The sequence below is a fragment of the Carcharhinus amblyrhynchos genome, unplaced genomic scaffold, assembly GCF_965287045.1.
Source record: "Carcharhinus amblyrhynchos unplaced genomic scaffold, sCarAmb.v2.hapA chromosome_1244, whole genome shotgun sequence".
NCBI classification, from domain to species: Eukaryota; Metazoa; Chordata; class Chondrichthyes; order Carcharhiniformes; family Carcharhinidae; genus Carcharhinus; species Carcharhinus amblyrhynchos.
In genome coordinates, this window is record NW_027650984.1 from 1 (window position 1) to 17,337 (window position 17,337).

The 17,337-nt window shown below is 50.2% G+C and overlaps 1 protein-coding gene across 1 annotated transcript; it reads right to left on the bottom strand.

The window, feature by feature from the left end:
* Positions 1-1,102: 1,102 nt before the first annotated feature.
* Positions 1,103-17,026, bottom strand: LOC145340645 (GTP-binding protein 2-like). Its single transcript, XM_080185114.1, has 6 exons — positions 16,523-17,026; positions 14,145-14,171; positions 4,894-5,078; positions 4,640-4,748; positions 1,966-2,163; positions 1,103-1,309 (listed from the first exon to the last, which is right to left on the bottom strand). Exons 1-6 carry the CDS (start codon positions 16,874-16,876, stop codon positions 1,118-1,120), a joined length of 1,065 nt encoding a protein of 354 aa, XP_080041240.1. The 5' UTR covers positions 16,877-17,026; the 3' UTR covers positions 1,103-1,117.
* Positions 17,027-17,337: the final 311 nt, after the last annotated feature.

The window sequence follows — 17,337 nt, forward strand, 5'->3', positions numbered from 1 at the left end:
TCGTGTCACTGACAGAGCTGGTTCCACAAACTGATGGGCCAGTGTCCCAGTGGGTGGCTGGAAAAGCAGCTGGTTAAACACCATCAATAGCTGTGCTCACCACTGAGAATCCCACTCTGGTCTGGAGATCAAGATACCTGAACACTCCTGCTCACGTGGAGACATACAGACAAGGAGCAGGAGTAAGGCCATTCAGTCCCTCCATTCAATAAGGTCATGGCTGATCTAATCGGAACCTGCACCCGGCCTATCCCCGATAAACTATCATCACCTTGCTTCCTGCGCCATGTATCAGGCACTGACCAGCTCCAGCTCCCAGTGTCAGTCTGGATTTGCAGGGGACAGGATCGGGAACACTGTACACAGCACCACACCCCCAAGCTCAGAGTGAGGGAGGGGCTACCTGAATTTAGCTGATTACAGTAAATGAGCCACACTCCTACCCTCCTGAAGCTGATGATTCTCACATGGCTCCAATCCCTTGTCAAACTCTCAATTTGTCACATCGGTGACCAGCTGCTTTCACCCCGGAGAGGCCTCCCCGCTCCCCACGGAGACAGCTCCAAACTCAAAACTGCTGATTGGATCGCGATCAGGAACACTAACTGGATAACGGACTCGTGAACCCTGTCCCTCCCACACTCTCAGTGTCATGTCAACCCCAGTGGCCATAACTACAAAGGAAATAGGAGGTGGCCATTCAGCCCCTCAAACCTGTTCAGCATTCAGTTGCATCATGGCTGATTCTCAATGCTATTTCCTGCACTAGCCTCCTGTCCCTTTCATATCTTTAATATCTAGAAATCTCTCTATCTAATACGTGAACACCCTCAGTGACTGAGTTTCCACGGTTGTCTGGATAGAGTATTCTAAACATTCACTACCCTCAGTTTTTTTTTATTAATTTGTGGGACATGGGTGGCATTGGCTGGCCAGCATTTACTACCCATCACTAAAATGAAGAAATTCCTCCTCATCTCTGTGCAAGATACTCTTACACACTGAGACTGTGCCCTGGTTCTACATCCCGGGCCAGATCTCGGGAGAACGCAGGTCCAATCTCCTCAATCTTTCTCCAGCTTAGGAATCAGCCTGGTGAACCTTTCTGGAAAGTAAATCATACGACAGACATACCTATGCCAGTGTTGGCGCTGACTACGAGCATGGCAAAGTCTGGGCAGTAGCTGGTGAGGCCAAAGATGGTGGTCTTTAGGTACTTGTGGTGGCCTGCCAGATCGATGAAGGTGATCATCTTTGAGGCACTCTCACAGATAACCTCTGCTGTGCGGGAGTCACTGTAATTTACCACCTTTGAGCAAAACACAGAAAGCACATTAAAGACAGACTAACTCCACAATGGGAACACACTCAACGTACGGAGTGACGACCCCGGGGACTGTCCCTGTCTGGGAACGGTTTTAAATAGGAAACTCCAATCATTATTCCGGGACCATAGCAAAGGGGCCAGCATCCTGCGGTATATCCACAATGCATGCCCAATCAGCAGAACATCGGAACAGAGCAGGCCATTCAGGCACTCCAGCCATTCTGCCCTCTCAGGAAGCATGGGGGGGGGGGGGAGAGAGGAGGGTGGTGGTATCAGGGCCCCTTACATAGATCAACATATCCAGGAGAGGAATGGGACAAGCAAAAGTGGACGCACACACCCAGGGGGGAAAGCTCAGGGATATCCTGAACATGCAGAGTGGGTATTAGAACACAGAACAGTACAGGCCCTTCGGCCCTCGATGTTGTGCTATATCCCAAGATCACTTCCTATTGTCACAGACTGCCTCTATGCATCACCCAGAGAGTGTTCGAAGGATAGATCAGCCTCATTCACCCACTCCATTCCCGGTGAGTGAATGAGGTCAATCTCAGCAATTCACTGACTGGCCCACACTGGTTAACTCCACACCGTGGCCTGGGTATCTCGCTGGGAAATGTGCTGTTTAACGGGTTTACCTCGCCTTTACTGTTGAATCCCAAGATCTCAAAGCTGATGCTGGAGGTGCGACCGGACTGGATCTCGTGCAGATGTCTGAACAGGTTGAGTCGTGCGCGACCTCGTCCATTATCCAGTTCCCCCTGTGTAAGGACCCCCAAGAGGGTGGACTTCCCAGAGTCCACATTCCCTAAAACTGCCACTCGCAGATCCAGGAACTGCAAAGGAAGCCAATCGTCAATGTAACGTTTTCTAAACCTGCCTAGTTTAAGCTTCAATCCGAGTAACATAGCAATGTAATATCCCCAGTTACAGTAAAAGCATTGTAGTACCCTAACCCTCACTGTCTAATCACTACACCTTCAAACCTTCCCAGTCACTGACACTCAGCAGACCCCAATCTGGGGGCTTTCACAGAATAACACAGCATAGAAGCCCTTCGGCCCATCGAATCCGTACTGACCTATTACAAACACCTGAACTCCCACCTAATCCCATCTGCCAGCACTGGGTCCATAGCCCTGAATGTTCTGAGGTGCCAACTGCTCATCCAGGTACTTTTTAAAGGATGTGAGGCATCCCACCCCCCACCCCCCTCCCAGGCAGCACATCCCACCCCCCACCCCCCTCCCAGGCAGCACATCCCACCCCCCCCACCCCCCTCCCAGGCAGCACATCCCACCCCCCACCCCCCTCCCAGGCAGCACATCCCACCCCCCACCCCCCTCCCAGGCAGTACATCCCACCCCCCTCCCAGGCAGCACATCCCACCCCCCACCCCCCTCCCAGGCAGTACATCCCACCCCCCACCCCCCACCCCCCTCCCAGGCAGCACATCCCACCCCCCCACCCCCCACCCCCTCCCAGGCAGTACATCCCACCCCCCACCCCCCTCCCAGGCAGCACATCCCACCCCCCACCCCCCTCCCAGGCAGCACATCCCACCCCCCACCCCCCTCCCAGGCAGCACATCCCACCCCCCACCCCCCTCCCAGGCAGCACATCCCACCCCCCACCCCCCTCCCAGGCAGCACATCCCACCCCCCACCCCCCTCCCAGGCAGCACATCCCACCCCCACCCCCCACCCCCCTCCCAGGCAGCACATCCCACCCCCCACCCCCCTCCCAGGCAGCACATCCCACCCCCCCACCCCCCACCCAGGCAGTACATCCCACCCCCCACCCCCCACCCCCCTCCCAGGCAGCACATCCCACCCCCTCACCCCCCTCCCAGGCAGCACATCCCACCCCCCCCCCCCTCCCAGGCAGTACATCCCACCCCCTCACCACCCTCTCAGTAAAAAGGATTTCCTCACATCCCCCAAAACCTCCTCCCCCTCACATTGAACCTATGTCCCCGCGTGACTGATTCTTCAATTAAGGGAACAGCTGCTCCTCATCCACTCTAACCATGTGTCTCATCATCTTGTACCCCTCGATGAGGTCGCCCCTCAGTCTTCTCTGCTCCAATGAAAACAACACAAGCCTACGCAACCTCTCTTCGTAATTTAAATGTTCCATCCCAGGCAGCATCCTGGTGAATCTCCTCTGCACCCTCTCCAGTGCAATCACATCCTTCCGATAATGTGGTGACCAGAACTGCATACGGTCCTCTAGCTGTGGCCTCACCAAAGTTCTGGACAACTCCAACATGACTCCCTGTTTTTGTAATCTATACCTCGATTGATAAAGACAAGTGTCCCACACGCCATTCTCACCACCCTATTAACATGCCCTTCCGCCTTCAGGGATCTGTGGACAAACATGCCAAGGTCCCTTTGTTCCATGGAACTTCCTAGTATCCTACTGCTCGACATTCCCGCAGACCCTGCTGTGTTCGAGATACCAATCGCCACATCCCACTCTGATGGAGAAGCCCAGCTGCAGCCATAACTGGCTGCTTTCCAATCCAATCTTTTACACTCTCAACATCGAGGGGACAGCTACCTCCAGAGGACCATTCCCAGCTGCAGCCTGCACTGTGCAGCACTGAATCCCCAAGCTTTGGACAAGTGTCTCCAGGTTAAAATGGTTCAAACATATTTAATGCTGACTTTGCTGCCCCCTGGCCCTGCCGCCTTGCGGCCCCCAGCACCGCTGCTGCACAGCGCCAGGGGCCTGGGTTCAATTCCAGCCTCAGATCACTGTATGGAGTCTGCACATTCTCCCCATGTCTGCATGGGTTTCCTCGGGTGCTCAGGTTTCCTCCCACAGTCCAAAGATGTGCAGGTTAGGGGGATTGGCCACACTAAATTGCTCCTTGGTGTTGAGGGACTAGCAGGGTAAATACATGGGGTCAAAGGGATAAGGCCTAGATAGGAGTGGTGGGTGCAGACTTGATGGGCTGAATGGCCTTATTCTGCACTGTAAGGATTCTATTCTACGAGTGATTGGTGGTCTGGAATGAGCTGCCTGGGAGTGTGGTGGAAGCAGATTCAATTGAGGCATTCAGGAGAGCACCGGATAATTATCTGAACAGAAACAATGATGTTGGTTTGGAGAGCCAGTTCAGACACTAGGGGCCGAATGGCCTCCTCCTGCACTGTAATAATTCTGAGATTGAGAGATATAAATCTACCTATTTACATCTGGACAGCAGCGGGTTTATAAATCCTAGCTATCATCCTGTGCCTCATGTGGAGTGTAAGCATTAATTGGGGGGGTCCGGATGAACACAAACGTTCCGGATCATACCTGCTGATCATCAGGAACTTTCCGGATTAAAACCTCAGCTATTCTCCTGGGTGAATCCATGTCATATTCCACATTGCGTTCACGGAGAATGGTGATGTCAGCACCAACCCTGTGAATATAACAAACAGCAATGTTAATCCAGCAGTCCCAGTGACATCAGGATCCACACAGACACTACAAGGTCACTGTGAAGGAGTGACCATCCCCTCATTCAGCTCATATCAAAGCAACCAAAATCATTCAGCAGCATTTACTTCTCTGCCATCCTGCGCAGTGTCTTCAAAGATGCTCGGAGCTCATCGTCTGATAGACCGACCAGGAGACCATTATCTTCCACACCAATCTGATAAACGGCTTCTCCCCGGCCCTCCTGCAATCGCCACTTCATCTGTGTGACCAGGTGCTCAAAGCGGTATTGAGACGGATTAACCAACTTCAGCTGGCAAGAGAGAGGAGGTATCGGTTACTATAATCAGCACAGGGATAGAGGGAAGAGATTAAACCCTAACACCCCACAGCAGAACAGTAAATAAACACACCCCAACCCATCCAACACACACACATCATCGTGGACAGTAATAGTCTCCGACACAATAAAACGTAACAACAAGAGCCAGAGAACATTACAGCTCAGAAACAGGCCTTTTGGCCCTTCTTGTCTGTGCTGAACCATTTTTCTGCCTAGTCCCACTGACCTGCACCTGGACCATATCCCTCCACACCCCTCTCATCCATGAACCTGTCCAAGTTTTTCTCAAATGTTAAAAGTGACCTCGCATTTACCACTTTATCCGGCAGCTCATTCCACACTCCCACCACTCTCTGTGTGAAGAAGCCCCCCTAATATTCCCTTTAAACTTTTCTCCTTTCACCCTTAACCCATGCCCTCTGGTTTTTTTTCTCCCCTAGCCTCTGTGGAAAAAGCCTGCTTGCATTCACTCTGTCTATACCCATCAAAATCTTATACACTTCCATCAAATCTCCCCTCATTCTTCTACGCTCCAGGGAATAAAGTCCTAACCTATTCAATCTCTCTCTGTAACTCAGCTTCTCAATCCCGGCAACATCCTCGTGAACCTTCTCTGTACTCTTTCAGCCTTATTAATATCCTTCCTGTAATTAGGTGACCAAAACTGCACACAATACTCGAAATCCGGCCTCACCAATGTCTTATATAACCTCACCATAATATTTCAACTCTTATACTCAATACTTTGATTTATAAAGGCCAATGTACCAAAAGCACTCTTTATGACCCTATCTACCTGTGATGCCACTTTTAGGGAATTCCGTATCTGTATTCTGGATAGGAGTGACAGTAACAGGGTAGTTGTTATGGGGGACTTTAACTTTACAAATATCGATTGGAAAAGCTACAGTTCAAGCGCGTTAGAGGGGTCAGTTTTTGTTCAATGTGTGCAGGAGGGTTTCCTGACACAGTATGTAGATAGGCCAACAAGAGATGAGGCTACATTGGATTTGGTACTGAGTAATGAACCCGACCAGGTGTTAGACTTGGAGGCAGGTGAGCACTTTGGTGATAGTGACCACAATTCGGTTACGTTTACCTTAGTGATGGAAAAGGGATGGGCATATGCCAAAGGGCAGAAGTTATAGCTGGGGGAAAGGAAATTATGAGGCTATTAGGTGAGATTTAGGGTACATAGGGTGGAATAGGAAATTGCAGGGGCTGGGAACATCTGAGATGCGGAGCTTGTTCAAGGAGCAGCTACTGCGAGTCCTTGATAAATATGTATCTGTCAGGCAGGGAGGAAGTGGTCGAGAGAGGGAACCGTGGTGTACTAAGGAAGTTGAATCTCTGGTGAAGAGGAAGAAGGAGGTTTATGTAAAGATGAGACGTGAAGGCTCAGTTAGGGCACTGGAGAGTTATAAATTAGCCAGGAAGGAGCTAAAGAGAGAGTTAAGAAGAGCTAGAAGAAGACATGAGAAGACTTTGGCAGATAGGATCAAGGAGAACTCTAAAGCATTCTATAGGCATGTCAAGAATAAAAGATTGGTTAGGGCAAGATTAGAGCCAGTCAGGAACAGTAGTGGGAAGTTGTGCGTGGAGCCTGAAGAGATAGGAGAGGCACCGACTTAATATTTTTTATCAGTATTCACGCAGGAAAAAGTCAGTGTAGTCGAGGAAAATACTGCGATACCAGGTTGTAGACTAGATGGGATTGAGGTACATAAGGAGGAGGTGTTAGCAATTCTTGAGAGTATGAAAATAGATAAGTCCCCTGAGCTGGATGGGATTTATCCTAGGATTCTCTGGGAGGCTAGGGAGGAGGTTGCAGAGCTTTTGGCTTTGATCTTCATGTCGTCATTGGCTACAGGTATAGTGCCGGAAGACAGGAGGATAGCAAATTTTGTCCCCTTGTTCAAGAAGGGGAGTAGAGACCATCCTGGGAATTATAGACCGGTGAGCCTTACTTCTGTTGTGGGCAAAGTCTTGGAAAGAATTATAAGGGATAGGATTTATAATCTAGAGAGAAATAAATTGATTAGGGATAGTCAACGTGGTTTTGTGAAGGGTAGGTCGTGCCTCACAAACCTCATCGAGTTTTTTGAAAAGGTGACCAAAGAGGTGGATAAGGGTGAGGCAGTTGACGTGGTGTAGATGGATTTTGATAAGGTTCCCCATGGTAGGCTACTGCAGAAAATGCAGATGCGTGGGATTGAGGGTGATTTAGCAGTTTGGATCAGGAATTGGCTAGCTGATAGAAGACAGAGGGTGGTGACTGATGGGAAATATTCAACCTGGAGTTCAGTTACAAGTGGCATGCCTCAGGGATCTGTTTTGGGGCCACTGCTGTTTGTCATTTTTATAAATGACCTAGATGAGGATGTAGAAGGATGGATTAGTAAATTTGCTGACGACACCAAAGTTGGAAGAGTTGTAGACAGTGAGGATGGATGTTACAGTTTGCAAAGGGACATAGATAAGCTGCAGAGCTGGGCCGAGAGGTGGCAGATGGAGTTTAATGCGGAAAAGTGTGAGGTGATTCACTTTGGTAAGAGTAACAGGAGTACAGAATATAGGGCTAATGGAAGGACTCTTAGTAGTGTTGACGAGCAGAGAGATCTCGGGAGTACATGTGCATAGCTCCCTGAAAGTTGGCACCCAGGTTGATAAGGTTGTTAAGAAGGCGTACGGTGTGTTAGCTTTTATTGGTAGAGGGATTGAATTTCGGAGCTGTGAGGTCATGTTACAACCGTACAAAACTCTGGTGCGGCCGCACTTGGAGTATTGCGTACAGTTCTGGTCGCCGCATTGTAAGAAAGATGTGGAGGCATTGGAAAGGGTGCAGGAGGTTAACCAGGATGTTGCCTGGTATGGTGGGAAGGTCTTATGAGGAAAGGCTGAGGGACTTGAGGTTATTTTCATTAGAGAGAAGGTTACGAGGTGACCTAATTGAAGCATACAAGATGATCAAAAGATTGGATAGGGTGGACAGTGAGAGCCTTTTTCCTCGGATGGTGATGGCTAACACGAGGGGACATAGCTTTAAATTAAGGGGTGGTAATTATAGGACGGATGTCAGAGGTAGGTTCTTTACTCAGAGGGTAGTAAGGGCGTGGAATGCCCTGCCTGCAGCAGTTGTGAACTCGCCAACTTTAAGGGTGTTCAAATGGTCAGTGGATAGGCATATGGATAACATTGGAATAGTTTAGGTTAGAGGGTCATTAGATTGGTTCCACTGGTCGACGCAACATCGAGGGTCGAAGGGCCTTTACTGCGCTGGATGTTCTATGTGTTCCCAGATCCCTCTACTGCACTCTTCACAGTCTTACCATTTAGCCTGTACGTTCTACTTTGGTTTGTCCTTCCAAAGTGCACTACCTCACACTTGTCAGCATTAAACTCCAACTGCCATTTTTCAGCCCATTTTTCTAGTTGGTCCAATCCATGAACCATAGAAAATTACAGCACAGAAACAGGCCTTTGGCCCCTTCTTGTCTGTGCCAAACCATTTTTCTGCCTAGTCCCACTGACCTGTGCCTGGACCATATCCCTCCACACCCCTCTCATCCATGAACCTGTCCAAGTTTTTCTTAAATGTTAAAAGTGACCCCACATTTACCACTTTATCCAGCAGCTCATTCCACACTCCCACCACTCTCTGTGTGAAGAATCCCCCCCCTAATATTCCCTTTAAACTTTTCCCCCTTCATCCTTAACCCATGTCCTCTGGTTTTTTTCTCCCCTAGCCTCAGTGGAAAAAGCCTGCTTGGATTCACTCTATCTATACCCATCAAAATCTTATACACCACTATCAAATCTCCCCTCATTCTTCTATACTCCAGGGAATAAAATCTTAACCTATTCAACCTTTCTCTGTAACTCTGCAAGCTTTGAAAGCCTTCCTCACTGTCCAGTACTCCTCCAATCTTTGTATCATCAGCAAATTTGCTGATCCAAGTTACCACATTATCATCCAGATCATTGATATAGATGACAAACAGCAATGAACCCAACACTAATCCCTGTGGCACTCCAGTAGTCACAGGCCTCCACTCAGAGAAGCAATCCTCCACTACCACTCTCTGGCTTCTTCCATTGAGCCGATGTCTAATCCAATTTACTACCTCTCCATCTATACCTAGTGACTGAACCTTCCTAACTAGCTCCCATGCGGGATCTTGTCAAACTAGGAGGAGTGGGCCATTCAGCCCCTCGAGCCTGTTCTGCCATTCAATAAGATCATGGCTGATCTTTTTCTGGACTCAGCTCCACTTACCCGACCGTGCACCATAACCCTTAATTCCTTTACTGTTCAAAAATCTATCTATCCTTGCCTTAAAAACATTCACTGATGGAGCCTCAACTGGACAGGGAATTCCACACATTCACAACCCTTTGTGTGAAGAAGTTCCTCCTCAACTCAGTCCTAAATCTGCTCCCCTTATATTCTTATTTTGCGGCTATGCCCCCTAGTTCTAGTTTCACCCCCCAGTGGAAACAACTTTCATTATAAGATAATGAAGGGGATGTATTGGGTAGAAGTAGAGAGATTCTTCCCGCTTAGAAAGGATAGCAGGACTAGAGGCCACAGCCTCAAGATAAGGGAAGGCGGGGGGGGGGGCAATTTAGATCAGAGTTGAGGAGGAACTTCTTCACTCAAAGGGTGGTGAATCTCTGGAATTCTCTGCCCGTTGAAGTGGTGGAGGCTGCCTCGCTAAATATATTTAAGTCACGGGTTGATAGGTTTTTGATAGACAAGGGAATTAAGGGTTATGGGGAGAAAGCGGGAAAGTGGAACTGATCCACTTCAGATCAGCCATGATCTTATTGAATGGCGGGGCAGGCTCGAAGGGCTAGATGGCCTACTCCTGCTCCTATTTCTTATGTTTGTATGTTCTTAACTTCCCTGCTTCTATCTTATCTATTCTCATCATAATCTTATATGTTTCTATAAGATCTCCCCTCATTCTTCTGAATTCCAATGAGTAAAGCCCCAGTCTACTCAGTCTCTCCTCATAAGCCGACCCTCTCAACTCCAGAATCAACCTCGTGAATCTCCTCTGCATCCCCTCCGGTGCCAGTATATCCTTTCAAGTAAGGAGACCAAACTGTACACAGTAACTCCAGATGTGGCCTCACCAGCACCTTATACAGTGCAACATAACCTCACTGTTTTTAAACTCCATCCCTCCAGCAGTGAAGGACAAAATTCCATTTGCCTTCTTCATTACCTGCTGCACCTACAAACCAACTCCTTGTGATTCCTACACAAGGACACCCAGGTCCCTCTGCACAGCAGCATGCTGCAATTTTTTACCATTTAAATAATAGTCCATTTTGCTGTTATTCCTACCAAAATGGATGACTTCACATTTCCCAACATTGTACTCCATCTGCCAGACCCTCACCCACTCAAACTATCTCTCTTCCTTTGCAGATTTTCAGTGTCCTCTGCACACTTTGCTCTGCCACTCATCTTAGTGTCATCTGTGAATTCTGACACACTACACTTGGTCCCCAACTCTAAATCATTGATGTAAATCGTAAACAATTGCAGTCCCAACACTGATCGCCAACCAGAAAAACACCCATTCACCTCCACTCTTTGCTTTTTATTAGTTAACCAATCCTCTATCCACGCTAATACATTACCCGTAACACTGTGCACCTTTATCTTGTGTAGCAGTCTTTGGTGCAGCACCTTATCAAATGCTTTCTGGAAATGCAGATACTCTCTACCCTGTACAGTAACAGTCTCTGATACATGGGGACGGGATGGATTAAGGGGGAAGGGGGGCTGAGGGAGGAGGGGTAAGGGATGGGGGAATTTAGGAAGTTGAATGCAACACTGTCAGCAGGTTGTGAAGCGAGTGAATTACAGGTGCCAGACGGTGGCAATGAGGGGATTTTCACAGTAACTTCATCGCAGTGTTAATGTACATAGAACACTACAGCACAAACAGGCCCTTTGGCCCACAAATTGTGCCGATCACTTCTACACCTACCAATCTACAGACCTATCTATAACCCCCAATCCCATTAGATCCCATATACTCATCCAGAAGTCTTTTAAAAGACCCCAGCGAGTTCGCCTCCACCACCACCGACGGCAGCCGATTCCACTCACTCACCACCCTCTGAGTGAAAAACTTACCCCTGACATCTCCTCTGTACTTGCTTCCCAGCACCTTAAACCTGTGTCCTCTCGTAGTGACCATTTCAGCCCGGGGAAATAGCCTCTGAGAATCCACCCTATCTATTCCTCTCAACATTTTATAAACCTCTATCAGGTCGCCTCTCAACCTTTGTCTCTCCAGGGAGAAGAGTCCCAGCTCCCTCAACCTAACTTCATAAGGCATGCCTCCCAATCCAGGCAACGTCCTTGTAAATCTCCTCTGCACCCTTTCAATAGCTTCCATGTCCTTTCTATAGTAAGGCGACCAGAACTGCACACAGTACTCCAAGTGGGGTCTGACAAGGGTCTTATGAAGTTGCAGCATTACCTCCTAAACGCAATCCCTCGATTAATGAAGGCCAGTACACCATATGCCTTCTTAACCACATCCTCCACCTGCGAGGCCGATTTAAGAGTCCTATGGACCCGGACCCCAAGATCCTTCTGCTCTTTAACACAGCTAAGACTCCTACCCTTGATATTGTACTCCTTCATCCCATTGGTCCTGTCAAAATGGACCACTACACATTTACATAAGAACATAAGAAATAGGAGCAGGAGTAGGCCATCTGGCCCTTCGAGCCTGCCCCGCCATTCAATAAGATCATGGCTGATCCGTCGTGGCTCAGTTCCACTTTCCCACCCTCTCCCCATAACCCTTAATCCCCTCTCTTATCAAAAACCCATCAACCCGCTTCTTAAAAATATTTAGCGAGGCAGCCTCCACCACTTCAACGGGCAGAGAATTCCAGAGATTCACCACCCTTTGAGTGAAGAAGTTCCTCCTCAACTCCGTTCTAAACCGCCTCCCCTTTATCTTGAGGCTGTGCCCCCTAGTCCTACTGTCTTTTTTGAGCGGGAAGAGTCTCTCCACCTCTATCCTATCCATCCCATTCATCATCTTATACGTCTCAATGAGATCTCCCCTCATTCTTCTAAACTCTAACGAGTACAAGCCTAGTTTATTCAGCCTCTCCTCATAGCTCAACCCCCTCAACTCCGGTATCAGCCTAGTAAACCTCCTCTGTACTCCCTCCAAGGCCAAAATTTCTTTGTGCAGGTGCGGCGCCCAAAACTGCACACAGTACTCCAGCTGCGGCCTCACCAATGCCCTATACAGCTGCAGCAAGACCTCCCTACTTTTATATTCAATCCCCCTCGCTATGAAGGCCAGCATCCCATTCGCCTTCCTGACCACCTGCTGCACCTGCAAGCTGGGTTTTTGCGACTCATGCACAAGGACCCCGAGGTCCCTCTGCACCGTCACCTGCTGCAGTTTTTCGCCACGTAAGTGATAGTCCTTCCTACCATTATTCCTACCAAAGTGGACCACCTCACACTTGCCAACATTAAATTCCATTTGCCATTTCCTGGCCCATTCGCCCAGCCTATCTAGATCCTTCTGCAGACTCTCCACACCCTCCGCATAATTTGCCGTTCCCCCAATCTTGGTGTCATCAATTTATCTGCGTTGAAGTCCATCTGCCACTTCTCCGCCCAGTCTTGCATTCTATCTATGTCACGCTGCAACTTCTGACATCCCTCCAGGCCATCCACAACACCACCAACCTTTGTATCGTCGGCGAACTTACTAACCCATCCCTCCACTTCCTCATCCAGGTCATTTGTGAAAATGACAAACAGCAAGGGTCCTAGAACAGATCCCTGGGGCACTCCACTGGTGACTGACCTCCATGCAGAAAAAGACCCAACCACAACCACTCTCTGCCTTCTGCAGGCAAGCCAGTTCTGGATCCACAAGGCCAAAGGCCCCTGGATCCCATGCCTCTCACTTTCTCAAGAAGTCTTGCATGGGGGAACCTTATCAAACGCCTTGCTGAAGTCCATGTAAACCACGTCCACCGCTCTTCCTTCGTCAATGTGTTCAGTCACACTCTCAAAGAACTCAACTAGGCTCGTAAGGCACGATCTGCCCTTGACAAAACCATGTTGACTATTTCTGATCATTCTAAAGCCTACTTGTGACACTAATAAAAACAGACAGACCATGTGCCCAATTGGTTTTGCTTCTGAAATGATCTCTAGTTTCTTTCTGAAGATATAGACTGCTAAAACAGCCAGCAGAGCGCAGTCACTGCCAGGAACACAGACAGAAGCAGCAGATTTGCCCATGTGGCAGAGAGGGGGTTGTGGGTAGCTGGGAGTCACAAAACTCTCAAACACACTGATTAGTTATCCCCTGGCATCCTTGCAATGATGGGGAGATTTAAAAAAAGACAAACATATGATATAGGAGCAGAAACAGGCCATTCAGCCCCTCGAATCTGTCTTCCCCCCTCCAATAAGATCATGGCTGATCTGTTTGTAACTAATTCCACATTCCCATCTCCCACGATAACCTCTGACCCCCTCTGCCTTACAGGAATGTGTCTATGTCACCTTAATAATATTCAGTGACTCTGTCACCACTGCCTTCTGAGGCACCAAGTGTTCCAAACTCTCTGAACCCACCGAGAGAAATACATTCTCCACATCTCTGTCCTAAAAGGGTGATTCCTAATAATGTGGAGATGCTGGCATTGGGCTGGGGTGGACACAGTAAGAAGTCTCACAACACCAGGTTAATGTCCAACAGGTTTATTTAGAATCACGAGCTTTCGGAGCACTGCTCCTTCATCAGGTGAGCAAATAAACCTATTGGATTTTAACCTGGTGTTGAGAGACTTCTTACTGACTCACCCACACGGTGAAATGCCCCTTTACAACCAGCTGGCCATGACCATTTCAATATTTGAATCAAACACACACGCCTATTCTTCCTGTTCAATGTCAGAAACATGCCAGATACACTTCAAAATGCCTTGTACTTTGTTCAAACGTGTTAAAGATGCTGAACTCACCTTGTACTCAATGTTTCCCTCTTCAGCCTGAAATCAAAAACACACAGAGGTTACTTCAATCATACCCAGGCCTGCAGTGAGGAGAACCGCCCCTCCCTCCCTCCAAGTGCTCCCTGCTGGGGTACTGAGACTGAGGGGGGAGGGGGACACACAGGCTGTCCAAGTGCTCCCTGCTGGGATACCGAGACAGGGGAGGGACTCACAGCCCCTCCGAGATTTCTATGCTGGGATACTGAGACAGAAGGGGATGTGCAGACCCTCTGAGCATTGTGCTGGGATACTGAGGTAGAGGCGGGAATAGTTGACCTGAGTCTCCTGCAACGAGTTTCAGGCACCCACTACTCTGTGTAAAAAATCTGCCTCGTACATCTCCTTTAAACCTTGCCCCTCACACCTTAAACCTGTGCCCCTGAGTAATTGACTCTTCCACCCTGGGAAAAAGCTTCTGACTATCCACTCTGTCCATGCCTCTCATAATCTTGTAGACTTCTATCAGGTCTCCCCTCAACCTCCATCACTCCAGTGAGAACAAACCAAGTTTCTCCAACCTCTCCTCATAGCTAATGCCCTCCATACCAGGCAACATCCTGGTAAATCTTTTCTGTACTCTCTCCAAAGCCTCCACATCCTTCTGGTAGTGTGACGACCAGAATTAAACACTATATTCCAAGTGCAGCCTAACTAAGGTTCTATAAAGCTGCAACATGGCTTGCCAATTTTTAAACTCAATGCCCCAGCTGATGAAGGCAAGCCTGCCGTATGCCTTCTCGACTACCTTCTCCACCTGCATTGGCACTTTCAGTGACCTGTGTACCTGTACACCCAGATCCCTCTGCCTATCAATACTCTTAAGGGTTCTGCCATTTACAGTATATTTCCTATCTGTATTAGGCCTTCCAAAATGCATTACCTCATATTAGTCCAGATTAAACTACACCCTTTGCTTATCAGTACTCTTAAGGATTCTGCCATTTACTGTATAAATATCGCACCAGAGTATCAGTGTGCAAAGCCCCACAGGGATGATAAATATAGGACGGATGTCAGAGGTAGGCTCTTCACTCAGAGGGTAGTAAGGGCGTGGAATGCCCTGTCTGCAGCAGTTGTGGACTCGCCAACTTTAAGGGCGTTCAAATGGTCAGTGGATAGGCATATGGATAACATTGGAATAGTTTAGGTTAGAGGGTCATTAGATTGGTTCCACTGGTCGGCGCAACAGAGGGCCGAAGGGCCTGTACTGCACTGTAATGTTCTATGTTCTAGATATTCATCGCAGCATCGCTCCGAAGCAGACGCGCACACACACACAGCATCGCTGTGCCACACCTTTCAGCATGGGAATCCCCCAAGCGTAACAGCACGAAAACGCAATTGAAAACATTCCAGCTCGGGTATCACATACAGAATTGACAATTCCATTTAGAGAATGATTTCTTGCTGTCTCATCAATTTCCCCTTATCAAGCTGTTAAAACCCTTGTGGAGGGAGCTACTCTCCCTGATAGTCTGATGAGATTCTGTCTCAATTGCTGTGTTTACCCTTCTGCTTTCACCCACAACTCATTTAGTTCAGACCCACACAAATCCTTCCTAGAAAGCCCCATTGATCTGACAGTATCTGGGAGGTTTAATACAGTCAGACAGCAGACTGAGCCTTTCTGGAGCCGGTGTACAGCTGCAGTTTGTGCTTACAAAGTGATTCCAGTCTGAGCAGCATTGCTGCTGTTTACCAAACACAGAGTGAGGCCAGTCAGACACTGCACTCAGTGTCAACACTCAGCACAGGGCCAGGCCCCCACACACACACACACACCCCCCACACCCTCACACACACACACACCCCCCACCCTCACACACCCCCCCCACCCTCACACACACACACCCCCCCCACCCCCTCACACACACACCCCCCCCACCCTCACACACACACACCCCCCCCACCCCCTCACACACACACCCCCCCCACCCTCACACACACACACACACACCCCCCCGACCCTCACACCGCCCCCCCACCCTCACACACACACCGCCCCCACCCTCACACACACACACCCCCCCCACCCCCTCACACACACACCCCCCCCACCCCCTCACACACACACCCCCCCCACCCTCACACACACACACCCCCCCCACCCCCTCACACACACACACCCCCCCAGCCCCACCCTCACACACACCCCCCCCACCCTCACACACACACACCGCCCCCACCCTCACACACACACACCCCCCCAGCCCCACCCTCACACACATACACCCCCCCCACCCTCACACGCCCCCCCAGCCCCCCACACTCAGCACAGGGCAGACAAAGCCAGTCCGGCCCCTCACACACACACCCCCTCCCCCCCCCCCCCCCAGCCCCGATCTTACCTCAGGGGGGAGGAAGGGGGGGTTGTTGCGGCCCCGGGGCCGGCTCCGGCCTTTCTTGTGGCCGCCTCTGGGGGCTGCGGGCGAGATCTTGTTGTTTTTGTGAGCCGTGGTCGATGGCGTGGGCCCGCCCGCCGATCCCGGGACTGAAGCGGGGCCCCTTGTTGGGCCCCGGCCGCGCCCGCTGGCGATGGGGGCCCGGCCGGAGGAGCGGCCGGAGGCGGAGGCCCGGCTGGAGGAGGAGGCCGGGCCGCAGCTCCCCGTACCCCCACCGCCGCCACCGGGACCCCCGGGCGGCAGTGTCCCGGTCCCGGAGCCCGGGAAACCCCCAAACAGTTCGCTCAGTAGCGGCTCCATGGCAACCGGCCTCGCGCCGCCGCTCAAACCACAACGGCCGTCGCTCGAAAACCGGCCACCACTACGCCTGCGCCGGCCACTCGCACCCAAACACCCATCACTGCGCTTGCGCCGGCCACCCGCAACCAAACATCCATCACTGCGCTTGCGCCACATCCTCAAACCCAAACATCCCCGCCACTTCCAGCCCCGGGTACTGCGCACGCGCCTAAACGTGGTGAGCTGACGTCATCCACTGTGAGCCCTAATATCAGTGCGCATGTGCGGCGAGGGGCATGCTGGGGGTTGTAGTTTTAGCTGGCCTTTGGTACATCTGCAGCGCCTTTCACTTGACTGAGGCCAGGGCCGGGACATCCCCAAAGATCAAACACAGGTCTACTGATGGCAGACTGGAGAAGATGGAGAATGTGATCTGGGGACACATTGAACCCAGAGAGAGACACTGAGCCCAGAGAGAGACT